Source organism: Phoenix dactylifera, chromosome 11 (genome assembly GCF_051530095.1).
Source record: "Phoenix dactylifera cultivar Ajwa chromosome 11, Ajwa_hap1_PhDact_Kaust_v1.1, whole genome shotgun sequence".
NCBI classification, from domain to species: Eukaryota; Viridiplantae; Streptophyta; class Magnoliopsida; order Arecales; family Arecaceae; genus Phoenix; species Phoenix dactylifera.
In genome coordinates this window covers 783,743-810,013 of record NC_143200.1, presented here as the reverse complement: position 1 = coordinate 810,013, position 26,271 = coordinate 783,743, and the positions used below count along the sequence as shown (strand labels likewise).

The window sequence follows — 26,271 nt, the reverse complement described above, 5'->3', positions numbered from 1 at the left end:
CATCTTTTTAAGCGCGGGCTATTAGAAGGGAGGGCCTTGCGGTTGGCCTGCCCCATACATTTGGAGAAATTATTAGGTGAATCAGGACTATGGTGATGGATCTAGAATAAAATTGTTCTAAATAAATTTATTTTATTCTATAATAAAATTATTAGATAAATTTATTTCACTCCAAATTCATGGTAGATTTTTAGTTTTTATTAAAGTTTCTCGCACTAGTTTTTTTTTTATTACTTTGTGACATCAGCTAGTCACATAGCTCTTGGATGAGCATAGTCAACGGTGTCGAGAGAAAGGAGATGATGGAGAGGAAGGATAGCTATATAACTGTTTTAAAAAAACTTTTTTTAAATGCTGAGGAGTAAAGGAAGCAACCTAATCTGCGGGCCTATTCATATTCCGGTATGCATGAATGGTCTGAAAGAAGCTATAATCTTTCACCAACCTTCAGACAACCGATGTTCATCCCCACACCTATGCGTAGGTGATGCCCTTCCTCTCATTTGTTTCATCATCGCTTCTATATCTTGTGCTGACGCCACTAAAATCTATGAACGCAATAGAGAAGTCCACGTCTAACTGCTGGTCAACTCCTACCAGTCTCTGTGCATCAAAATATCTCATCCACCTTTTAAGCACGAGTTATAGGGAGGGAGGGTCTTGCGGTTGGTTCAGTTTATGCACCCCAAGTAATTGCCAAGCAAATGCTTAACCACTCGTAAGAAATCAGATATCCTTTCTTTTGAGTTAATCTGAAGATAAAAGCCCTGGTCCTGAAAAGAAAATTGGGCATGTAACTGTTAAGGGAAGGAACTATAGGATATCTTAAATTCTTCCAAGGAAAGTATAAAAAGGATAGCTTGCTATTTGAATATAAATTTTAAGTCCTTGGCAGATAAGGCTAAAACTCCAGCAGCTACTCAAAACGTCGCCATTGGAAGTACTCTAGGCTTTTGGGTTTGTGGATGGTCATTTAAAAAAAACAAATATAGAGGTATTTAGTTGCCAAATATGGTTTGAACAGCATATAAGATTCATATGGCAGGGATGAAAGCAGGAAGTTTTTTCCTAATATATCTTTTTCTTTCCGTAATATCAACTATTGATCATGTCTTGCGTGAAGAAGTGGTTGAACAATCTAGCAATTGACATCGTGAAAGAAGATGAATTATTTTTTTTGCACAAAAGATACAATTCTAATTCTGTATCGCAATTGTGAGGATCCATGCGAGCATGTATTTAGTTTCGCATCGATTATTTGCTCGGTAGATTTTGGATACTTATATATGATCAAAAAATCCAAATAATACCTTCCGGCTAGTCATTTTAGGTGAGATCCTAGGTTGTTACAAATGTTATTCAAGCGAATCCGGCCCATAACCTGTTGAACTAGAAAATACTGTAACACAAATCTATTGGAGCTAACCACGGGCCGATCGTAGTGCTTGTGATTAGATTTATATAGATTTGAACACTTAGTCTGACGTTAGTTTGATGAGAATGTCAGAGCTTAAACGAAGAGAGTATGTGAGGATCCGTGCGGGCTTGTGTTTAGTCATACATCGATTATTCGCTTGGTAGATTTTGGGTATATATATAGAATTGAGAAATCTAAATAATACCTTCCGACTAGTCATTTTGGATAATATTCTAGGTTGTTACAACAATGCTTTCAACTTATCAATCAAAAAGTTTGGCACTCTAGTTGTTAGTGATGCAACTCTCTTTCTTAGATTGGTCCCTCCCGAAAGAACCAAACTAGAGTTTTTTTTTTTGGATTATATCAGCTGTCTTACGCATTCAATAGATACACCCACTCGCATGAGCCACCAACAAATCTCTAAAAGAATCTAGTAATACATATGAGTGTTTCTATAACCTCAAATTCATTATGATCAGCAACAAAAAAAGTCATCTAGTCAATTTCTTTGTTTGCCTCTCTAAATATATGTTCGGTGCCATAAGATGAAATACTCAATTTTAATCTCCAAATATCCATCAATAATAAATGAATAGGCCTCGAAGGAAGTCCTCTACCATAATCTCGAGTAAGCTTTAAGTCTATACGTCCCACTCCTAGCACACGCTCCTCCGAGCTGTTTGCCATAATCACAGCTCCTCCACTTGAGACCTGGTAAGAAGAAAACTAGGAGCGATCCGAACAAATATGAATATCAGCTCCAGTATCAATCCACCAATCAAGTGCTTGTAAAGTTATGTTAACTTCAGGAGTGAAGGAAACAGACCTGAAAGCTGTCTCAGAGGAGCCAACGCCGGAAGTCATCATGTTGACTTGAGCACTGGTTGTGTGTGGACCCCTTCTTTTTGGATTGAAGAGGTGCAATCTTCTTATAGAAGCACTAGAGAGACAAATGGTTGGTCCGATAATACACATAACAGAAACGAACACCACTATCTTCTTTCTTCTTCTTCTACTCCTAGGATTAGATAGGTTTTCCATTTTGGTGGTTAGGGTTTCTAGGATGGTAGGGTTTCTTTTTCTAATGCTTATTTTTGAAGGGTAGGTTCTGATTTTTTCTAGGTGGGGCCTCTACATTATAAGCATCATTCTTGTGTCCAGTAGAGGTTTTTCCTAGGTGAGGCCTTGAACCTCTTTACTCCAGCATCATCAAGACCATATTTGCTATCTAGGGTGTCTTAGAGTTCTTTGGCACTCTTGGCTCTTTGAGTTCACCATCTTAAAGTTATTGAAGTCGGAGGCCTTGAACCTCTTTACTCCAGCATCATCAAGACTATATTTGCTATCTAGGGTGTCTTAGAGTTCTTTGGCACTCTTGGCTGTGTAATAAATATCATATAGCCTTTCAGAGAGGGCACCTAAGATTCTATGGATGCAATAATAGTCTATCTCATCAGGTGTCCTAGAGGGTGTGTTGGTGGAGGCAGAAGGTTCAGTGTGGAAGAAGGATGAACTCCGGTTTGGATTTTGGCGAGTAGCATATCGTGAAGTAGTTGGGTTGGATCCGTTATCAACTTCAGTGGTGCTGTCACCTACGGCTGAGATCAACCCTAATGTGGCGAGCCAGAACCGCATTTGGTTCTGCCACCTCCTAAAGTTATGGCCATCAAAATTTTCAGGTTTGGCACTAAGGTAGGCACTAGTGTTTGAGGCCATAAGTTCAAGGTTATAGAGAAGGAACAGAAACCTAAATGAAGGCAAAAAGTCTATGTCAAAAGATTGCACTAAAATTTGTATTGTATTTTGAATATCTAGTTGATATATCTAAAAAGTAATAGCCAGATCAGCTCCAGATCGGTGATGGAGCACTAGGCTCATTTAAGTACCAGCCTTTTTTAGGCATGTATGCCTTTTTGACAAATTTTTCTTTGACACTATTAGTTAGTAGATATAATCACGAGAAATCAAATAAATTCAATTTTACAAAAGCCTAAGTGCAAACTTAAATTTGTTATTTTGGACTAATCAATTTTCAAATTTTTTGTTTGAATTTTTCGAATTAGTGATAATTAATTTTTAATTTAGTACTAGCTAGACAATTATTGTAGTTGAAATCTAATATGTCAATTCAATGAATTATATATTAGAATTGATTTATTGCCTTGTTAGAATAATTGATTACTAATTTTGCACCAGCAAAGCAATTATTGTAATTGAGATCTAAAATATCAATACAATGAATTATAAGACTTATTATTTTATTAGAATAATTGATTACTAATTTTGTACTAGCAAATCAATTATTGTAATTGAGATCTAAATTGTCAATTCAATGAATTAAATATTGGAATGATTTATTACCTTATTAGAATAATTGATTGAGATCTAATAAGTCAATTCAATGAAAAAAATTATGTATTAACCAATTTCTGAATTTTTCGTTTGAATGGGATCTGGAAATTACTCCTTGAGGAGTCCAAATAGAGGTATGATAAACTTCTTGGAGGTTAAACAAATTATTACCTTTTTAGAATGATTTATCGAATTATATATTACTAACAAAAAAATAAATAAAACACTTCTTTGGATTGTTAGCAATATATCACCTAAATAAGCAAATAAATCTATAATCACAATTAATAGATTTTCTTAAAAGAAATAATATATTTTTTTTTCGGCATCAAAATAAATCTATTTTATCGCAAAAGAAATTTATTCTAGCACAAAATAAATCTATTCATTTAATATATTTAAATCATAAAGTTGCAAATTCTACATATCTACTCATATTAAATTTAAAACAAGAGTAAGAGAAAATAGCCTGGTTGAAGGCAGGTCGAAGCACGTAGATGCTGTCCCAAAGAAGTATTTGCCCCCACGTACAGATCTTTCGGCAATCCTCCTTGGAGATACGACGATCCTATAACTTCTTCTTCAGTACGTCTCGGAAGAAGTCAAAACGAATCCGATCGGATTTGCAAATCCAGCGAAGAACGAAAAAAAAATAAAATAAAATATAAGAGAGCAAAAATAAAAATCAGAAGTAGCCAAGATGAGGAAGAAATTTTTTCCAGAATTTTTCAATATTTTTCTCTATTTTTTCGTGTCCCGAATAGGATGAAATTGAGGAGTATATATAGGGGTATTAGTCAAGAGCATTATGCATCCACAGCAATACGTCCTAGCGGACATTTCGTTGAATTCAAACGCGCATGTAGCCAAGTCTTGGGCCGCGTGCACATGTAATTTTTTCCAACAGTTGTTTGCCTGATGAGGACATGAGGGCTTAAATGAAGAGAGTATGTGAGGACCCGTTCGGCCGTGTGTTTAGTCCCACATCGGTTGTTCGTTGGGTAGATTTTAGGTACATATACAGAATTAAGAACCCCAAATAACATTTTGGATGATATTCTAGGTTGTTACAACAATACTTTCAACTTATCAATCAAAAAGTTGGGCACTCTAGTTGTAAGTGATGTAACCCTTTCTTTCTTAGATTGGTCCCTCTCGAAAGAACCAAATTAGACTTAGTTTTTTTTTTTTTTTTGGATTATATCAGCTGTCTTACGTAGATACACCCACTCGCATGAGCCACCAACAAATCTCTAAAAGAACCTAGTAATACATATGAGTGTTTCTATAACTCAAATTCATTATGATCAGTAACAAAAGAAGTCATCTAGTTAGTTGCTTTGTTTGCCTCTCTAAATATATGTTCGGCGCCATAAGTTGAAATACTCAATTTTAATCTCCAAATATTTATCAATAATGGATGAATAGGCCTAGGAGGAAGTCCCCTACCATAATCTGGGATATAACTAGAGCCGTTATTGGAATGCGCTCTGTTTCCATGCCGACATCGCCATCTCATTTTAACACACTAAAGTCTAAATGGGCATCACCTTGGTTTAAAGGCAAAACTGAGATCCACCGTTTTGACTGGTTGTTATTATACAATGAGCCATCTACTAAACCTCAACTAATTTAGGATTGAAACTTAGTTGAATTAAACTGATATGAGTCAAGTATTTATTAATTAAATTTTTTTATTTTTAATCCTTGCTTTTAATAATTATTTTGGTCCTGCGTGGACGTTCGAATTATTTATGGATTACGAGTAAACAAAATTTAATCTTTAAAAGTGCCAGGCAGCCCCAGGATGGTATAAAATTCTTTTAAAAAAAAAGAGAGAACACTGGATTCCCCATAAGAGGTGATTTCTAGTGTTTTTTTTTTCTAATTTGATAAAATTTTTCTAATTGGGAAAAAAATTTTCTTGTTTAGGGATAGCTTATCGGATTGATCAAACAGACTCTTAATGTTCTATATATTTTTGACTTGTAGGTAAATGTATACATTATGTGGAGGATTGTCCACAATTACGAGTCTAATTATGTAAAGCGACATCATTCTTCTTTTGGGTACAAAAGGGAAGTCATCTTTGCTGTGGAAGGTACTAGCTCGCTATTAAAGTCTCTTGGTGGAGAAGTTAATGGTGGAAATCGAAAGAATGTGTTCATTAAACTTAAGTAAAGAATTTCCTGTACCGTTTCCTGCAAGGAGTTGCTGAGAACTTTGTGCAGGACATCCTGCCCTAAAATTCTGCTGACAAAATGTGTTTCCATGAGCCTAACAATGCATCCACCTTAAACTTTTCCTGGTGGAAGACATGTTTCATTTATTTGACCCTAATTCTTAAGTCCTATAGGATTAAGCTAATTGAGGTCACAGAATAACTTAACCTATAAGGTTAATTAGATGACAAATGCTATCTAAAAATATTTTAAAAATAAAAAAATTATATTCTACACGGCGTGCACTATATAGCATGCGTTTGCACCAATCATCTCATCTTCTTTGTGTGGGCTTCATTCGGGACGGAAACCTAAAAATATTTTAAATAAAAGCTATTCCTCGTCCTACTGGATCAAACGACACGTAGCCCAGGTACAACCTAACAAAACCGATGCTGAGGAACAGCAGAACGGATAGCTCCCGAGCGCCATCGCAGGCGAATCGCTTGGCGAGTAGATTTCATCAGGAGATGCGAATCAGACGGTTAACATTAAAAGTTAAAAACCGAGGCAAATTTCCGAAACTAATCCCGAATCTAACGACAGAGCACCGCTATTTAATTAAACTAAACACCTAATTAGCCCAGTAATGCCTTGGCCTCAGGCTTCGCCAGCTTGGCTTCCCTCTCTCCCAACCGTTGAGAAATAAAACGCTGTTCTTCTCCCCTCGCCTTCGCCTCTCCCTCCCTCCCTCTCTCTCTCTCGCTCTCTCACCCAATTCCTGAGAGATCGGCGCCCCCACTAGAATCCTCCTGCTCCGGCGACGGCGGCGGAACGATGGTGACGTCGGTGGCGTCGCCGAGGAGGTCGATAAGGGAGGCCGTGTTCCAGAGCGTGCTGGCCTACCACCAGCAGCAGGAGCAGCAGCAGGGGAGGCACAAGAGGAGCTTGACGTGGGGCGGACAGGCCAGCGCCGGCGGGCTCAACGATGACGACGAGCCCGGGTTCTGGGAGGAGGAGGAGGGGACCATGGAGCTCGTCCAGTTGGGGGCGGAGCGGACCAAGAACGTGCTGATTCTTATGAGCGATACAGGGGGTGGGCATCGCGCCTCCGCCGAGGCCATACGCGACGCCTTCCGCATCGAGTTCGGGGATGAATACAGGGTAGGAGATTCTTCGAACCCTTCTTCGACTATTCCCCTGTTTCTAGGTCTTTCTGCGTGGTCAATGGATTTCGAGTTTTTTTTTCCTATTACTTTTATAGAATTCTTGTTTCTTTTGGAGTCCTGAGGGTGCTAAAATTTTGTTCTTTTTCTTATGGGATTTCGATTCCACATCCAAAGATGAAATCTTGGAGTCCTGCGAGCGTTAAGTATTATGCCTTTTCTTCTTATTTCTCGAATTCACATGCGGAAGTGTTGTCTTTCTCTGATTTGGTGGATGGTTTACGAGGTTTCTTGTATATTTTGCTGGAAATCTGTTGGTTGGAGTCCTTGGATTGCTGAATTATTCTCTTTTTATTTTTGTAAAAAAAATTTAAGTGTTCTGTTATCCTAATTTCTGATTTTCTTGGGGGGATTAATGATTAGATCTTTGCTTTTCCTTTTATCCCCTCCTCTAACTCTTTGCTTGCTTGATTGATATTTCGCTTGGGCATTTATGTGATTATATTGTTCTTTTTCTCTTTCCGCTGGAATCTCTTTCTGTTTCAATAGATTTCTTGTTTTCTTGTGTCAAATTTGATTTCAGGTTCATAGTGCTTTTACTAGTGCTACACGTACAGCTGGTTTTGTTTCAAACTCGATCTTTAGAAAGAAAACTTAATCCTTATTTGAGAAAATTGTTTTTGTTTCTCTCCTAATTGATCTACCAGCTGTAATTTGTCAATTGCATGATTACTTGGGGCATGGTTTCGTTTAGTTTGTACGATCTTACTTAGATTTCACTTTCGTATGAAAAATTGCAGGTATTTGTGAAGGATTTGTTCAAAGAACATGCTGGTTGGCCACTGACCAATATGGAGCGGTCATACAAGTTCATGGTGAAGCATGTCCAGCTATGGAAGGTGGCCTTCCACAGTACCTCTCCTCGTTGGGTCCATTGCTTATATCTTGCTTCACTTGCTGCCTTCTATGCCAAGTATGGTTCTTTCACCTTTGTTCTCTTGTTTTCTTTTTACTCAAAATTCTTATGAAGAACACGGACAACAGCATTCTCTCCAAACGATTCTCAGTGTTTTAGGAGTGAATTATTTATGGTTACTCAATGGGAATATGAGATCTTGTTTTCGTTCTAAACCATGTGACTCACTCTTTAATCTAATTAATATTATTTAGGTTTCTTCTTCATGCTATTGCTGTCTCCATGCATTGCAGGATGGCAAATGTTGACACCCTGGCTTGATCTTCCTTTCTATTTGCTGATAGTCATTGTACTTGTTCTCCATTTTTTGTTGAAAATTTTGTATTGTGCTGCAAAATATTTGAGGTCATTGTATTGCTAGCCATGGCGTTACGACAAACAGGACCCTTGAATTTGATTTGATGTGAATGCGGCAAGGGGTTTTCTCTTTCTTTCTTTCCTTTTTTTTTATTGCATGTGTCTGAGTAATTGGTGAAATAATGCGAAAAAGAGTGGTCCTGCAAACCATCTCGAGAAAACGAAGTAAGAAGAAAACAAAGAGGTGGAGGAAACTAAGAGATACATGCAACCCAAAACCTCTGTCCACAGCAGCAACCCTGACTTAAAAAGGGCTCATTGTTGTCCACAGCATTTTCATTTATTCACCACGCTTTATATTTTTGGAGAAATTTTCACAAGTTCAGCAGAGGAAATATCATTGTAGGTCTGACTTGCTAATATTTGTGGCTGAAGGAAGGTGGAGGCTGGTTTGAAGAAGTACAAGCCAGACATCATCATCAGTGTCCATCCCCTCATGCAGCACATTCCTCTGTGGGTGCTCAAGTGGCAGGGCCTTCAGAACCGAGTAGTTTTTGTTACCGTCATCACCGACCTTAACACTTGCCACCCCACATGGTTTGTTCAACTACTATGTGGAATTCTGGGTGCCATTACCATTTATGCATTAGTCATGTAGCATTTCAGAGCAAATGCTCTCCATTGCAAACTTCAATTAATAGAAGAAACCAATTTTCTTCAGGTTCCACACTGGTGTCAACAGATGCTACTGCCCTTCAGAGGAAGTTTCCAAGAAGGCATTGCTGGATGGCCTAGAGCCTTCTCAAATTCGAGTGTTTGGTTTGCCAATCCGGCCATCCTTCTGTCGTGCAGTTCTAGTCAAGGTTTGCTATCCACAATCAAATTGGTAGTTCTGCTCTCGGAGTTCTCTGTGATCTGAGTTCTGTGTTAAACAGGAAGACTTGAGAAAGGAGCTTGAGATGGATCCTGAATTGCCTGCAGCGTTGCTGATGGGAGGAGGTGAGGGAATGGGTCCAGTCAAGAAGACTGCGAAGGCTCTTGGAGAATCTCTATTTGACAAGGAGCATGACAAACCAATTGGGCAGCTAGTTGTTATTTGTGGCCGTAACCAAACTTTGAGCTCCGCGCTACAGGCTTATCCATGGAAAATCCCTGTGAAGGTATTTAAATGCTTACAGACTGTAAAGCAGACATATATTGTGTGCTTTCAGAGCTCTGGTTAGAAGCATAACCATTCAGAGTTGATTTGTGGTTGCAGATAAGAGGATTTGAGACCCAGATGGAGAAATGGATGGGAGCTTGTGATTGCATTATAACAAAGGTATGCTGTTCTCATTATGATCTGAATCAACCTTCCTGCTATTCTTGCAGTGCTGATTCTTTGAGCATCTCTTTTGCTTTGTTAGGCGGGACCAGGTACTATTGCTGAAGCTCTGATTAGGGGACTTCCTATTATCCTCAATGACTTCATCCCTGGACAGGTTTGTGCTGAAATAAATACACACGAACTCTATACCATATTAAGCAATTAATAAGCATGGTCTTATCTGTAGGACCATTTTGCTATCATGGATTCATCAATGCCTAAGTTTTCTAGTCAAGATAAACTAAATATAGTCTTAAGCACTCTAAAACTTTAACCTACTGAATCCCTAATTAACCTCTATTCTCGCACTAAATAGGCAGTCGTGTAAGTGCAGCGAGACATTTCTTAAAATTTCACCCATGAAAGAACATGCTGTGTTTGTATATTTTTGTCACCTGTAATATCTATATGAAAATAATTTACATGTGATGTGCTACCCACACTTTCTGAGAGCTACGAGGGGCCATCTTAAAATTTCGGCTAGTAGATGATAGTATGTGTAAGGTGCATGCCATGTGTAGGACCAAATGAATACAGGATTCTTCATGTTGGTCATTTGGCTTCATTACATGCTGCACTGCCACTTTGAAACCATCCTCAGGCAGTCCTTTTGGTCAGAGGTTTTCTAAGATGAGGATGACCTTAATCTTGTTTGGTGCTGCAGGAAGTTGGCAATGTACCCTATGTCGTTGACAATGGAGCTGGAGTGTTCTCCAAAAGCTCAAAGCAAACAGCCAGTCTAGTTGCTGGTTGGTTTGGCCCTGAATCAGAAGAGTTAAAGAGGATGTCACAGAATGCATTGAAACTGGCACAGCCTGATGCTGTTTTCGACATCGTCAAGGACATCAATGAGCTGGCTCAACAGCTCGGGCCCCTCTCTCGCATCTCTTATTCCCTGACTTCATCATTCTACCAACCAATGTAAGAGCCAATCCGTCAACAACTCCAACCTATGCTTTGGGAGTTCGAATATGCGCGATATGTGCAGCTAGAGCTGACATTTTTTGGTCTCGGCAATGGCCTCGTTTCCCCATTGAGAATCCTGTAAAAAAAGCAGCCAGGCGAGCGGGCTGGCGTTTTGGTTCGAGAAAGGACTTTGGGGGAGTAATACTTCTGTTGGTTTGTGTATCATTTGCATTTTTAAGACACTGTTGAGACTGTCAAAATTTTCTCAAAGATGTTCTTGTTGTGTGTGAACTATTGGTTGATTATTTAAGTTTCATTTTATGATATGTCTGCAAAATTTTTGTCCAGAGAACAGAGTTATCATTTGCCTAAAAGCTATGGTAATTAATTATAATGCAGGTACTGGGCAAAGATAGTTGAAGCTTGAAGATAAGTACTACAATGTGAAAGGAAAAATATAAAAGCATGGTGGATAAGATCACTTGCAGAATAAAATAGGCTAGTGTTGCAATCAATGGATATGCCTGTGCTGAAAGGTATTTGAGACGTATTGACTGCTTATGATCGAATCTTTTGCAAATAGGATTACATGATGTAGCAGGCAAATTAAGACCAACAAACTAAGCAAGCCTACTCTTCCAAGGCATCAACGTATGGTACTATCACTGACTTTTGACAGAAGGGGAAGATAATGGAAAGCTTCCTAATCTTGCTCAATTATTGTACTGGTCATATAGATAACAGTGTAGAGGTAATCTCACTATTGCTCATGCCCATGCTCTATGCGTCCGTTTTTAAGAAATTAAGTGTACATGAACTGGAACATTACCTGATCGGTCACACACCTCTCTCTCTCTCTCTCTCTCTCTCTCTCTCTCTCTCTCTCTCTTTTTCTATAGCTCATACACTTTTAATATAGATATATCCAAAAAAAAGTTAAAAAACACACATTTTCTCCTCAGAGGAGGTTCTCAGTTCAGAGTCTTGTGCGGTGCATCGCCTAAAGACCAAGCTTTATAAAGTGCAAGCTTGAGTTGAGATCATACTGTCATTTAAGATTTGCTAACAGTCTCGATATCTTTATTAACAGGAGAAGCACACACCAGCTTAAGTGGGAGGTATGCCTACAATATTTTCTGAATTTTTGAAAAAAATATTGAATGACTATCAACTACGAGCCTCTACGAGGGACTCGTCATATTATTCTTCATAAACAAACTAATACAGGACCATCTAATTGTTCACTATTTATTTACAAATTTTATGATTTGCTCATGGATGATTCATAGAATATTCCACGACGAATTTTATGAATTACGAATCAATATGTTCATTTTTGGGTATTTTCTACCGTTCTTGTTTTCTCAATGTTGATATTTCGAATTAGTGTTTCGACAATATTGCATTATTTATTTTGTAAATAATTTTTATATCTTTTCCATTTTAATCCTTTTCAAAGTTTCGATAATTTTTTTTGGGTTGTTTTGCTTAGCACTGGATATTTAACTCCAGCGGAGTTGTGCTCACAAATGCCTCGGTGGCGACTCCGGTGGAATCACTTTCCAATCTCTTCGTTACCACGTACCCTCACTTCAAGTCCCGAACGCATGCACGGTAACGATAAAGACGTTAACACCAGCCGGAAGACAGGCCCACCGTTTCCTCCTCCTTTCCCCGTAATTTCCAACAAGTTCCCCCGCTTCCCTCAGACCCAACGCAACCCAAATCTCTTTCTCTCTCACTCCTCCTACAGCAAAACCACTACCAGCCCTTTCACCTCCTCACACATACCCCTGTTCCCAAACCCCCAAAATAAGACCCCTACGTGTGGCTCTCGGACCCGCCCCATACCATCGTTTCCTGTGCCAACCCTTGCACCTGATCCCGTCCTCCCACTCCAGGTGCCGACCCCCTTCCCTCATCTTTCCGTCTATTCTTCAAAAGCCTTTTCCGTCTCCTCTCTCAGTCGATGAATCCGGCGCAGCCATCGCCCTCGTAAGACCAAGCCTGCTCCCCCTTCTCCTCTCTTTTCTGGATCCAACCCCACCAAAAAAAAAACTTTAATGTGACCAGAAAAAAAAGAACGAGAAACTCGGCTATCTTCCTCCTCCTTTCCGTCTCGTCTTCCTCCCCCTAGAGGGGGAGAGGGAGAGAGAGGTCCAAGAAAAAGGTGCAATTTTATTAGTAATATATAATTATGAGAAAAAATAATTAATAATTAACAAGCTAATAAATAAAAAGATAATAAATGAAGCTATAATAGGGTCTTATTCGATCGCTCAATCGGAACCGAAACCGAGACGAGACGCGCGACACCGGGACCCGGCCGGATCCGATCGATGAGGCTTATCGCCGCCAACGCCGACCGCTACAAACGATCGACGGGCCGCCGCCAGATCCTCCGCCGCTGCCCATGTCCGCCTCCTCCTCATCCTCCGTTGTCGCCGGCCGCCGCGACCTCCGCCTCCCGCCGCCGTGCCCCCACCTCGCCGATTACCGATCCAGCGCCCATGGCCTCGCGAAGCGCTTCCGCTCCCTCCGGCGCTGCCTCTGCGTCCGCCCCCTCGGCCGCCCCGAGATCCGTCGCGACCCCCACGAGATCCCGCGCTGCGGCCCCTGCTCCTCCTCATCCGCCGGCGGCGGCGGCGGAAAGGGGCCGAGGCTGTATGCCTGCCTCGCCTGCGCCTCCGTCTGCTGCCCCGCCCACGCGCCGGCCCACGCCGAGGAGTACCGGCCGGGGCACGAGATCGCCGTCGACGTCGACCGGGCGGAGCTGTTCTGCTGCGCGTGCCGCGACCAGGTCTACGATGCCGAGTTCGATAAGGCCGTGGTCCTCGCCCAGGCCACCGCCGCCGCTAACGCCTCTGCCTCCGCCTCCTGCCCGCGGCTGGAGAGCCTGAGGAAGCGGCGGAGGGTGGACTACCGGCCGTGGACGGCGGATCCGGGGGATTGGGCGGCGATGCGGCGGGGATCGAGCCCGCTGCTCTTCCCGGACTCCGATCCCTCCTCCATAGGCGCCGCCAACACATCCTCTTCGTCTCCTTCTTCCCTGCCGTGGGGGCTGAGGGGACTGAACAATCTCGGGAACACGTGCTTCATGAACTCGGTTCTCCAAGCGCTGCTCCACACGCCGCCTTTCCGGAACTACTTCTTGAGCGATCGACACAACCGGTTCGTTTGCCAGCAGAAGGGCGGAAAGAAGAAGGGCGCCAATGCTGGCAGAAGGGGAGGGGATTGCCGGAAGCCGTCGGGTGGGTCGTCGGTGTGCTTGGCTTGCGACCTTGATACACTCTGCTCCGCCGTCTTTTCCGGCGATCGGACACCCTACAGCCCCGCCAAGTTTCTCTATAGGTTTGTGCTGCTGCTCCCTCTCTCTATGCCTCTCTCGTTGTAATTCTTGTATTCATGTAGCTATTTTTAGACGATTTTGTTTATTAGTCTAATCTTATTGGTACCCAAGGTAGCAGCAACTTCTTGTTGTTTACAAGTTTCCATTTTTTTTTAATCTGCGTTTAGGGAAAGCTTTTTTTTTTTTAATCCTTGGAATTGGATGGCTTGTAAGAGAAGGTGAACCGAGCGTTGAAAAGGAGTTTTTTTGGTTTTGTTTTGGAATAGCTGTGATATCATCTCTTGTTTTCCTCTCATGGAACAGTTTACTTGAAAGGGAGAGGTCTCTGCTGTAAGTCAAACGGATTATGATTCTAGAATTTGTTACGGGCAATTTTAGATGCTGAGACCTTGATCAAATAAATGACCTGATGATCTCAGTCGTTTGTATATTATATTCATTTTTTTCTTCACCTTTATTTTTCCTTGGCATAAATTGGTCCTACGCTGATGAAAAAAATGCTCTTTTCTAGGAAGCAATTTTGATTTTTTTTTTTGAAGTATTGGGACATCACTGCTGGATGTTCATGCTTTAAACAGCAAATAAGATTGTAACATTATGAATATGGTGATGGGCTTGGACCTGAGTTACTTAAGATTTTTTGCATATATAGACGATGCAGGTACAGGCATTTTAAACCTCTTAGCAAACATGCAATCTGTGGTGGGTTCAATTCTTGAAAATGGTATGGTGTAGATGCTATTGGAATTACAATTTTCTTTCTGTGCACGCATCGATTTTGCATCTCCTTGGTCAATGGTATAAACATCTACCAACAATGCTTAGCACTGAGAGATACTTCTTCCAACAAGATCTTTGTTAGATTCATTAAGAGATAAACTGAGATGGCCTGAACTTTTACCTGCTTCCTTGTTTTTATTGACATAGACTGAATTTATTTTTAGTTGTCCGTGTCAAGGTAATTGTATGTAAAATATATTGTATTTCGTATTTTTTATTACTGAATTTATTTTTAGTTGGCTGTGTCAAGGTGCTTCTATGTAAAATATATTGTATTTCATATGTTTTTATTTTCATAATTGGTTGCCTGGACATATTTTAAATATGTTTTAGATCATCTGATGCTTGTGCTTCAGATCCCAAAACTCAGCTGTATACCACAATGTCACCCTATCCTGCTCTCATGGCACAGTAGCCAACCTTGTTATCATGCAGACTTGTATTGGTTGATTCTGTTGAATCATGGAAAGCGTTGTCCTATCTGTATTTGGTGTCGCAAGAAGTTGCATACAGCTTAAGGTTTCTTCTTGTTATTAGGGGCAGGCCCTCTGTCAGCAATAATTAAAATTTCAGTTAAGCAACGCAATCATGGTCTCAAGGTTCAATAAGCTTCGAGCAACCGTTGTTTTTTCTCCTAAAGTTTCTCATATATTGATTGAGACATTGTATTTCATTCCCTAGCTTGTTATGTTTTTCAATTAAAGAAACTATGCCACAAATTTTCTGGCATTGTAAATCAGTTTCTTTGAATCATAGATATAATTCCTTTAGAAGTTCTGGTAGATGTGATTTTGCTGATTAGTGAGCTTGTGCTTTGCAGTTGGTGGCATCATGCATCAAACCTAGCAAGCTATGAACAACAGGATGCACATGAATTTTTCATCTCTATGCTTGATGGCATCCATGAAAACTTGGAGCAAGACCAACACAAACCTCAAAGCCAAGGTGGTTTGTTTCTGATGTATTGGTTCCATTTTCTTTAAGCATTTTGGCACCTTTGCACTGTTTAAAATTTTGAAATGCCGAGTGACTCATTTACTGCAATTTGCCAATTTGATGTTCATGTACTGATCCTGATTAAACTGCGATGTTCATTTATTGATCTGCATCAAACCATTGATGTTCACCATTTATTTGCTGCATGATTGCTTTCACATCAAATTTGCAGCTCATGACTCCATACATGTAGTTTCAGCTCTTTGCACTGCATTACTTCACTACCTTAGGCTTTATTATTGGAAGGTCATAAATAGAAGGTGGTGCAGCATTTTTGTGGTTGATTGAAATTTATATGCTGGTATAGGTGATCTGAGCACCATCTATGTATGCTAAAATTGTCACCACTGTTATTAATCAAAATGAGCGTAAAATTTCTAATTTAAATGAATCATGTGATTAGGTAAACTTGGTTGGAAAATTATCGCATTATGGTCAAACTTGTTGCACACCATCCAGCAAACTTTTTTTCACTGTTCTGGTGGATGAGTATTTCCTTGAGAGCAGTTCTTTGCAATTGCTTTTAAAGTGGGTAGTTAAGATAAAATGTTGATCCACTAGAGATAGTACATTTTTTGTACCAAAAAAAAAGAGAGAGTACATTTTGGGTATTTTTGTCAGGTATGCTATTAAAACCAGACATGTTGTTAAGATAAAATGTTGATCTGCTAGAGATAGTACATTTTGAGTGTTTTTGTCAAGTATGCTATTAAAACCATACAACCATAGATGTTGTTTTCTCTTCTTCTTCTTCTTCTTCTTCTTTTTGAGGGGGGTGGGGGGTGGGGGTTCAGCATATTCCCTTTTTGAGATTCCATATGGTCAAAATTTTCTGATGAACTTATTATTTTTCTAACAGGCTATGGAGACTGTTGCATTGCTCACAAGGTGTTCTCTGGTGTCTTGAGATCTGATGTGATTTGTACCATTTGCGGCTTCACATCTACCACATATGACCCATGTTTAGACTTCTCTTTAGACTTGGATTCTAGCCGCAATTCTGTGAATGTGCCCACTGCAAAATCACATGGATGCAATGGAGAGAATGATTTAATATTATCCAGCCAAACTTGTGGAGTATCTACACTCATGGGATGTTTGGAGCGCTTCACAAGGCCTGAAAGATTAGATTCTGATCAAAAATTCTTTTGTCAACACTGCAAAGTGAGGCAAGAATCCCTGAAACAGATGTCCATAAGGAAGCTTCCATTAGTTACTTGTTTTCATATAAAAAGGTTCGAGCATTCATCAGTCAAGAAGATGTCAAGAAAGGTTGACTGCTATTTGCATTTTCCATTTTCCCTTGATATGACACCTTATCTATCATCCTCTGTCCTAAGGAGCAGATTTGGCAACCGTATATTTGCTCTTGATGGTGATATTTCGGATGCGGCCACTGAGCTAGCTTCGGAGTTTGAATTATTTGCAGTGATTACACACAATGGTAGACTAGAGGCTGGCCATTACATAACCTATCTGCGGCCAAGTAATCAATGGTATAGATGTGATGATGCATGGATCACTCATGTCAGTGAAAATATTGTGAGGGCGTCGCAGGCATACATGCTGTTCTACGTACGGAAAACTCTTTACTATAAGGCAAGGGAAAATGCTAGTGCCTCATGACTAATTTCGTGGGATGGCGGTCAATAAGAAGCTCTAGCGGAAACTGGAGTGGATCGAAATTCTCAAACCTCTGCATCCTGGATCACCTGTTATTCTGATTTAAAGACAATTTTGGGCAATTTTGTGAAGTGAAACCAACATACGTGTTATTGGTTGGATCTGATGGGCTCTTTCTAACCAATAGAGTTATTGATCGGTGATAAAGCAAAAGAGAATGTGGGGCTAAAAGGGAACCTAAATTTTTGACGTGTTCCTTTCAACAATTGAAAAGCTTCTCTCTGAAGGTACAGTTTTACATAGCAATCAGTTTCGACTTCAGTTTGAACTCTTTTCAATTGTCTCTGCGTGTGTGTGTGTGTGTGTTTGGGCATGCATGCAGGTTTCTCTGATATTCTCATATTGCTTCCTGTGAACCATCATAGGCACAATATTTGGTTTAGTTTGTTTGATGGTGTTTTAATTTCTCAACTGCTTGCCCATGTTGGACACTCTGAATAGGTATTGCATTTTCATTTACTTGCGAATTCCTTGTAGGGGAAAACTAGAATCTGGTATTAACCTCCCTTTAAAAATCTCTTAATAAAAGTTATTTTTTCTTATCATAAAAAAGAAGATTGAAGTAATATTTACCATTTTGGTTCAGCATATGCTACTTTGATCCATGAAACTGGCACCTTACAGATGAACATATTTCTATATTGCTCTTTTGCTGGAAGTTCTGCGGTTTATGCCATTGAGATAAAAAGCTTCTTATTGTCTAATATTTGGTCCCTCCCCTCTTCATGTAGTCCGTTTTCAAGCCTAGGTATCCTGGTGTGTTGCTTCCTTGTTGCATTCTTTCTAATTGATGGTCTAACTGCGTACCTCCTGTAGTTACATTTATAACAGAAAGATCTCACAGAAGTGGGTATTCCAGTCATTGGATTGAAGATGAGAAAAGTAACAAGAACAATACTTGGCAGTCGTATGGGCATGCTTGTAGGGGCAGGCTTTTTGCGCCAAACTCATTCACAGGAATAATGCAACAAGATAGCAAATTCTTTAACAAATAATTATTGTTGTATGATCTCTATGTATAACAGCAGTTGATTGTCCTATAGTTTCCAGCAATTCTACATCATTAACTACAAAGTCCAAATTTTGCGGTATTTTAGTTATAATGCTGATCAAAATGCAGGGATTTCTGCCCCTTGTATATAGTTCTGGTAACAAAATGATGAACTCTCCATGTTTTGATCAAACATTATAATAGCATTAAAGTGCCTTGCGATGGAGTGAGTCTCTCTCTCTCTGAGTTTGTCATTGCAACATTTGGAGTAGAACAAGTAAGAAGTTTACTGGTATTGTGGATAAACCATTGCAGTGGGACTCCCAATAAAGTGAATCATGATACCCTAGTAAGTATGAATGTAAACATGGTGGATTCGCATGTAAATCTTATTGACAAAGAATCCACAAGTAGAATATATATGCGTCCCACAAGCTTTTTCTCAAACTTCTAAAATGCTAATGAAATATATTTTTTTCTTTCTTGAAAGTTGGTCAAGTTATGAGAAGGGGGAAGTGGGCGGAAGATTGTCAAGGGATGATGATATCGGTGGTGAAGAGACGACACATGGTTAAGTGTAAGGGTGCAGCCATGCGGCAGTTTTGCAAGTATGGTAGACTTGTTGAAGAGTGGATCCAGGTGTTTGTGGCCAACTAAGTTGCTTCTGTAGAGTATCATCAAGTGGATCTGAACAAGCTTTGCATGCAAGGGGAACTTGTGGAGGGGTTCAGTTCTCTGAGGCCAAAGAAAATAGCAATATTAAGGGAGGAGCAAGTGGATGCTGGGAGGTGAGACAATACTTTTGGAGGATTTGGTGCCACATGAGGGTCTAGGGAGAAATAGAGAAGGGTGCACCATGAATGGAATACAGCATATTTTTGCAGCGAAACCAGTGATGGTGCAAAAAAAAGTGAAGGCATTGCATGGTTGCGAATGATCCATGACAAATAAAAAGAGTGTGACAGCAATTTCCATACTCATGAAGCCTTAAATTTGTGATGAAGATAAACCTCAACATATGATTTCATTGTCTGTATAAGAAAACAGAGTTATTTGATGCCTGCCTTGCCTCACAACATGAGGCGGGGCCCCAAGTTGCCTTAAGAGTTATATGGAAAGTTATGTAAAGTGAGGCCTACATATCACATAGTGAGGCTCATATTAGATGATTCCTCTCGCCTTGTTTTATGCCATCTGTTATTAGCCTTTGATTATTTTGTTATTGGAGGGATTATCTTGTATTGCATGACAATGCATGTAGATTTGTGACGAAATGAAATTAGTTTCTTCGCTTCGCTCCTCTTACCGTGAATGGATTGGATTGGATGCGGAGGATGGATCCATATTTTGGTATAAAAAAATCATAATAAAATGAATAAAAATAATTATTGATCCCGCCGATTTGCCTCCTAATTTGGAAGGATTCAAGGAACAATAGATAAAGCACATAAGAGATGGATTTCTATGTTCATAAAATTATTTTTTATGAATGCGGCTAACAAAATTAAAAAAATATAAGGTTACATAAAGGCCCTAGCACAGACCTACTGTCCACCTAGACGAAACTATCGGAGTGGTGGGCCGCACAGAAAGCTACCCAATCAACGGTCCCCCTATATACGTGTGAGGCCTGGGGTGAGTCGCACTACTATAAAGATTCAGGGAAAGACATTATCTAAGATATTAATAACTATTGAGGAGGTTGGACTCTGCTGGCTCCTAACAAATCTCTGACTTTGCCCAATGTAAAATTTTCTTGTTCTATGTATTGCTTGATGTATATCTGTATCATTTGAACATGTCATGTAACCATCCCGTCTTTCTCTACAAAGAACAAAAATACACTTATATTTTTTATTATATTATAGATATAGATTCAACTGAATCAATAATAATTTATCATTTTTTGGTAGATTCAACTTATACTTTTTATTATATTATATTTTTTTGGTAGGTTGCCTGAATACATATTTTGGCTGGCGACGTTTGCTTTCCTCCAATTTGAGGGGGAGATCACCAGTCTCCATCTTTGCCAACTTATTATGATACAAGGAGGGTGATGTTAGGATAGTGACAACAATGAATACAAAAGGGCAGGAAGGAGCCCCGCAGCTGTCGCTATTGGGAGAATAATATGCAATCATTCCATCATACTCTTTGGAACCTCTTGATGGTATAACCCAAGTTGCAGTTCTTAGAGAATTCTCTCAACCATAGTCCATGGGAAACTCCCTATCCAAAAACATGGAGCTTAGCTAGCTTGCGTTAATATCCTGCAACACAGCTTATGGGCTTTTGAAAGGGATCCAATTGGACCCGACCCACTAAAAACTTGCTGAGATTTGTTTTTCCTCCCTATGACATTTGCATCAGCCTGCTCTAAACTACTTCTGGGTATTTGTGAATATAGGCCTACTCAGCTTATAATCTTATGATTTTGCTAACTGTACTGGCTCAACATACGAATCTCATAGAATTTTCAGACCAACTATCCAAACAGCTTCTAAGTGATCTATTCTCATATTAGTTTAAATACGGTGGACATGACCTCAACTAACAATCGATAAAATGTAATGCCAATTCAATGATATAAAATTTTTTAAAACCTAATCACTAGGCCTAAAAGTCGGAGCAAAGATCCAATGCCAACGGCTGACATTAAAAACACTTATTTCATTAATTTTAGATTGACTTATCTGTGAAGGTTTATATTTAGTCTGAATTTTATATTTTGTTGAAAGCCTTGGTACTTGTCATCCAACTTGAGATTATTTAGATGGTATGTTGGGATTTGTCTGTGGAAATGTTACGTGGGTTGCAATGAGCGAATCAGGTAATACAAAAGATCTGAATTACTTCGAGCTGTTCAAAGCAAGCCACATGGTGGATGCATGGATTCTTCTTGTGCTATTATCGCAGTGGTCAAGCTGAGGATCCGAAAGCATGATGTCTTGCATTCTTACGAGAGTTTGCATCAAGCTGACTTGTTTAGACATTAGAAGGATTAATATATATAGACATGCACTCACATGAGACAGTCACCCATGGATGCATGCATGTACTGCAACTTTATGACACCTGTTGCTGGAAATTGGACCCGGGGGCAGTCTTCGGTCGAGGAGAGGGAGCGGCGATGAGTTCTCACGGCGGGGCGGCGGTCCGTCGGCGAGCGGCGTCCTCCGTCTGGGGCGGTCGGAGAGAATGGGCGGCAGGTCCTCGTGGCGAAGCGGCGATCCGTCAGTTGGCGGCGTCCTCCGTCCGGGTGCCTGCACACGAACCGGTGGCCGGGTTTTCCGGCGCCGGCCCTCCGACGCTCAAGTCAGGGAGGGGGCAAATAGTGTAGAAAGAGAGATAAATAATGTCTGTAGAGTGTATCAATCTTCCAACCCCCTCCTGAGAGGCCAAGGCTCCCTTTTATAGGCGGGGGTCGGTTTACCTGCGATGTAACAGGGCGAGGCCGTAGTACGGCTCGGCATGTTGTTCAGGTCGGCGCATGGTCAGGCGAATCATTGCTCTGATGTCGGCGGTGAGGGCGTCGTATAACCCGAACTAGCACGCTGTCAGACGAATTATTGCATTGGTGTCGGAGGTATGGCCGAGATCGGAGACTTATCATAGTTGACTAGACTCTGCTGGGCTGATTTGCCGTGGAGAGCTGAGAGTCCGTAGATGACAGGAGCCATGCGCATTTATGGTGGAGTAAGCCGGAGATCCGCATTTATTGTGGAGTAAGCCGGAGATCCGCATTTATTGTGGAGTAAGCCGGAGATCCGCATTTATTGTGGAGTAAGCCGGAGGGTTACAGCGACCACGCGCAATAAATGCCAGAGGGACGTCAGGGTATGGTCCTCGGCCAGACCTCTGAGGCGCACGGCCGTAGTAGGTGGCTGACAAGAGTAGACCTCGAACATCGGGGTTTTTCTTAGGTCGGAGGTCTCGAGGTCGGGCGTTCCGAAGTCGGACGCCGACTTCGGCCGTCCGGGGTCGGAAGTTGTACGGCTTCTTAGGGGCATTTATGTCATTTGGGAAAAAATCTTATTCCCCCAGCAACACCCATATTATATGATCCTCTAATTTACAAGATGATCCTCCCAGTTCAGCATCATGGAAGGGAATGTCGTGGCACAAATCTTTGGCTTTTTATGACCCTGTTCCTTTTGTCGACCCTAAGCCACAAACCTTGAAGGAAATTAATACGGAGTACTTCTCGGGCCTAGTTGACATGATGCTGTCCTCCACAAATGGCCTGTGACCTTACGTGAATGGTCTCGTCCCTGCCCTTCCTCATGATTTCCGAGGAGCCACCATGGGCCATGATGAACAGGGGCGTCCCCATGATTGCCCTTTTGACGAGTTATGGACGAGTGGGTGAAGGCCACTATCTCCCCTGATGTACGTTGGCTGTGGCGTTTGGACGCGGAGCGAGCTGAAGGAAGTGAAGCGTACTACTTGAATGGAGGGGAGTAGTGATGTGAAAACTAACCATGTTGTAGTGCGTGAGGCACTACAAGGCAAGCCCCACCGCTATCCTTCATCCAATTTATAGAAATGACATGCATGGCAATGGTTCGAAGGATTGTCCTCAAATATTTCCAAATGCAATAGGAAGAAAATAAAAACTAGTCGAAAGATATTATTTAAGCTCCTCGATTCTGTATAAATATTAAAATTTATTTCATTTAAGTCTTGACATTTTCGTTAAGCTAAGAGTTCAAATCTATTCATATCAAATCACAAACACCACAGTCAGTCTGTGGTCAGTTCCAATAAATCTGTCAGCAGTGTCTCCTAGTCTGCTTTGATACCATTTGTCATAACTCATGACTTCATCCAAAAAAAACTAGTCAGAAGGTATTATTTGAATTTTTTTAATTCTATATAAGTACTTAAAATCTATCCAGCGAATAATCGATATTGTTATGTACTAAAAAAAAAAATCGATATGGGACTAAATACATGTTCGCACGGATCCTCAAAACCTAATCATCTTGTGTGGGTAGGTGTTGTTTTTGAGTTCAAAGCCATTGTAAGAGGACTAAAATTTATCTCCAGTCGCGGTAAAAGCAAGCTCCGAATGAAATCAAGTTTCGGATGATATACCAAGTCAGTTATCTCGTCGATGCAGCATCATTTTGCTTCCTCGAAACAATAGTTGTTTAGCTTCTGGCTATGAGAAAAAAAAATTTTAAAAATTTCGTGTGGAACAAAAGGGTAAAAGCTCGTTTGATTCCCTCGCCTCATCTCAAGTATTACATTTTACGATTTGAGATCCAGATTCATCAAAAAAAAAAAACAATTTGAGATCCAGACAGCTTATGAGGCTCTACACCATAAGCTTCTTAAGAGCATCCATATCATTTCTAATGCTATAAAGCGCCGGTACGTTACCTGTTACCTGTGCAACATGGCAAGAGGCGATTGGTGTGATTCATGCGGGATCGAGCCTTTTTTTTTTTTCCCGGTACAAAGGATGAAGCCTTTCATGGAGGGCCATATATAAGCATTGTGTCGAACAGTTTTAAGGTTGTGGCGACACAGCATTTTTATTTGTCGTTTGGGACGGAACAGCTGTCCTACGTTCGAGACCGGAGGCCGCGTTTGGGCGGTGGGACTGGCCAGAATTTCTCCACAATCCCAACCCATCAACCTATAGGAACGCGGCACGTCATCCAACAGCATCTTTGGCTGCTGGGTGGATACAGATCTCCGCACCCAGCGAAACGACGCTACGTGACACCTAGCCCCCACGTGGAACGACAAAGACATTCTAAGACTGATCGGCTGCGCAAATGAAACATAGAACACTAATTCTAGCAACAAGAGTCCACCACGTAAACTCAGCCAACCATTCTTTCACGCAGGCTCCTACCGAAATGTCTCGTAGAAATATTCGGAGTTGTTTCAGACGCAGCTGATCCACTTCAATGCGTCTACAACCCAGCAAGGCTCTGGCCCGCGTCTCCTTCCCCTCACGCAAACCAGCCGACGGAAGAGAGAGAAAGAAAGAGAGAGAGAGAGAGGCAGAGAAGACAGAGAGAAAGAGAGAAGAGAGAGAGAGGAGGGAGCCACAGACTCCTGTATCTCCTCGTTTCGCGTCCCATTGGAGGCGTCCTTGAGCCGTTCTGCCACCCCCACTCTCCATTAATGACCATCCCTCCGTCCCTCCTCCCTCTCTCTCTCTCTCCATTACCATTTACTATGGTTTTAATGCCCATACGACAGGGAGCACAAACCAGGAAGAGAAAAGATAGAAGATAGAGAAGGCAGTAAAGAAAGAAGAGGGCGAGAAAAACAAATGAAGAAGAGAGAGAAAGAGGCAAAGAGCGCACAGCAACAGTAGTACTTGCTCTATATTTAAGTATAAAGCAGCCCCATTATCATCTCTTGCCTTTGCCCCTCGCTCTTTTTCACTCCACTTTCTTGTTGATGGCTTCTCCCACCGCCGTCAACGCCAAAGAGATGGAGACGGCCAACTCCTCCTCTCCTCCTCCTCCTCCTCCTCCACCGCCGCCGCCATCTATTACTACAAATAATACGATGTACGTGAAGGCAGAGCCGTGGACGTTCCGGGCGGTGGTCCAGAAGCTCACCGGCGTCGCCGAGGACTCCCCTCACAAGCTCCCCGTCAGTGGGCCCCCTCGCAGAAGCCGGGCCCCACCTTTTCCCCCGCCGGCGAGCTTGCTAAAGCGGCAGAAGCTCCAGGAGAGGCGGCGGGCCCCCGCCAAGCTGGAGATCAAGCTGGGCCCCTCCTCGGTTCGCTATAGTAGACCTTATCACCACCTTTGGAGTGGTAAAGCCGAGGCTGCCGGCTTCTCGTCGCCCGTTTCTACTGCGGATCCCTTCTTCTTTAACATCTCTTCTCCGAGTCCAACGACTCCTTCTCCTTCTTCGTTAGAGGAGGAGGGCCGGGGGGAGGAGAGAGCGATAGCAGAGAAGGGCTTCTACCTCCATCCTTCGCCGAGGAGCGGCGGAGAGCCGCCTAAGCTTTTGCCTTTGTTCCCCTTCCATTCCCCCCGGGAGTCCTCTCCTCCTTAGATCGATCTTTCTCTCGCTCGGTCGCTGTCCATTTTTTCTTTTATAAAATTAGTAGGAAAATGCAATTATATCATTATTGTATAACTTTTTTTATGAAAGATTGTTGTAATTATTACTTATTAGCATTTTAGTACCACCGATTGAACATCGGGGTTACGAGGTCTTTCGGCATTATTTTGTTCTTGTTCCCCTTCCCCGTTTTGCAGTACGCTCGAGTACTGTCTTCACCATTTACGTTACGTGGCACAACTCGCAATGCAAGTACAAATGGGAGCAATGGGAGGGTACCATGCACGCCCCAGCCAAGTGAATTTTTGAGTTACTGAACTATTTTTTTTTTGTGTGTGTGTTGCTAAGAAAGGGTGGAGGCATTTTGTTCGTGTGTTTTTTGGTCGTTTTGGATAATTTTAGCTGTTTATGTAAAAAAAATTATTTTAGAGTATGCCCAAAATTGTACTTTTAATTTTTTTTATGTTTGAAATAAAATTATAAAAATTGCGATAGCTAATATGTTTGTCGCTATTAATTTTATTTCTTATTATTTTAGAATTATTTTATTACTTCAATAGAAAATATTTATTTTTAACATTTTTAAAATAAAAATTTTATGTTTTCATCAATTTTTTTATCAACAATAATAACCTACTCTTACATTATTGTCTACGCTACATTTTTAATATATTATCATAATCATCATTTTTTTCATTGTTGCCTGTATTTGATTATTATTGCTACACCGTCGTCTCTTCTCTCACACTATCATCATTGTTATTTTGATTTCATCACCAATAT

General features: G+C 41.0%; 2 protein-coding genes and 1 pseudogene across 2 annotated transcripts; all 3 read left to right on the top strand.

The window, feature by feature from the left end:
* The first annotated feature begins 6,481 nt into the window (after positions 1 to 6,481).
* Positions 6,482 to 10,992, top strand: LOC103710116 (putative monogalactosyldiacylglycerol synthase 3, chloroplastic). The gene is made up of 8 exons (XM_008795731.5): positions 6,482 to 7,098; positions 7,901 to 8,073; positions 8,809 to 8,970; positions 9,095 to 9,236; positions 9,309 to 9,533; positions 9,632 to 9,694; positions 9,780 to 9,854; positions 10,404 to 10,992. Exons 1-8 carry the CDS (start codon positions 6,772 to 6,774, stop codon positions 10,662 to 10,664), a joined length of 1,428 nt encoding a protein of 475 aa, XP_008793953.2. The 5' UTR covers positions 6,482 to 6,771; the 3' UTR covers positions 10,665 to 10,992.
* A 1,916-nt stretch (positions 10,993 to 12,908) lies between these two features.
* Positions 12,909 to 19,738, top strand: LOC103710115 (ubiquitin C-terminal hydrolase 22-like). Its single transcript, XM_088706285.1, has 4 exons — positions 12,909 to 13,996; positions 15,595 to 15,719; positions 16,630 to 17,680; positions 18,935 to 19,738. The coding sequence occupies exons 1-3, from the start codon at positions 13,059 to 13,061 to the stop codon at positions 17,394 to 17,396; spliced, it is 1,830 nt and encodes a 609-aa protein (XP_088562411.1). The 5' UTR covers positions 12,909 to 13,058; the 3' UTR covers positions 17,397 to 17,680; positions 18,935 to 19,738.
* Positions 19,739 to 22,800: 3,062 nt separating this feature from the next.
* Positions 22,801 to 25,608, top strand: LOC103710152 (VQ motif-containing protein 31-like; annotated as a pseudogene).
* The last annotated feature ends 663 nt before the right edge of the window (positions 25,609 to 26,271 follow it).

What these genes read in the sequence shown, in the direction of transcription:
- LOC103710116 (XM_008795731.5), top strand. Translation starts at nt 6,772, where the DNA reads ATGGTGACGTCGGTGGCGTCGCCGAGGAGGTCGATAAGGGAGGCCGTG. An exon ending in CTTGCTGCCTTCTATGCCAA is followed by an intron (nt 8,074 to 8,808) that starts GTATGGTTCTTT and finishes TTGTGGCTGAAG; the next exon opens with GAAGGTGGAGGCTGGTTTGA. An exon ending in CATGGAAAATCCCTGTGAAG is followed by an intron (nt 9,534 to 9,631) that starts GTATTTAAATGC and finishes TTGTGGTTGCAG; the next exon opens with ATAAGAGGATTTGAGACCCA.
- LOC103710115 (XM_088706285.1), top strand. Translation starts at nt 13,059, where the DNA reads ATGTCCGCCTCCTCCTCATCCTCCGTTGTCGCCGGCCGCCGCGACCTC. An exon ending in CCCGCCAAGTTTCTCTATAG is followed by an intron (nt 13,997 to 15,594) that starts GTTTGTGCTGCT and finishes TGTGCTTTGCAG; the next exon opens with TTGGTGGCATCATGCATCAA. An exon ending in ACACAAACCTCAAAGCCAAG is followed by an intron (nt 15,720 to 16,629) that starts GTGGTTTGTTTC and finishes TTTTTCTAACAG; the next exon opens with GCTATGGAGACTGTTGCATT.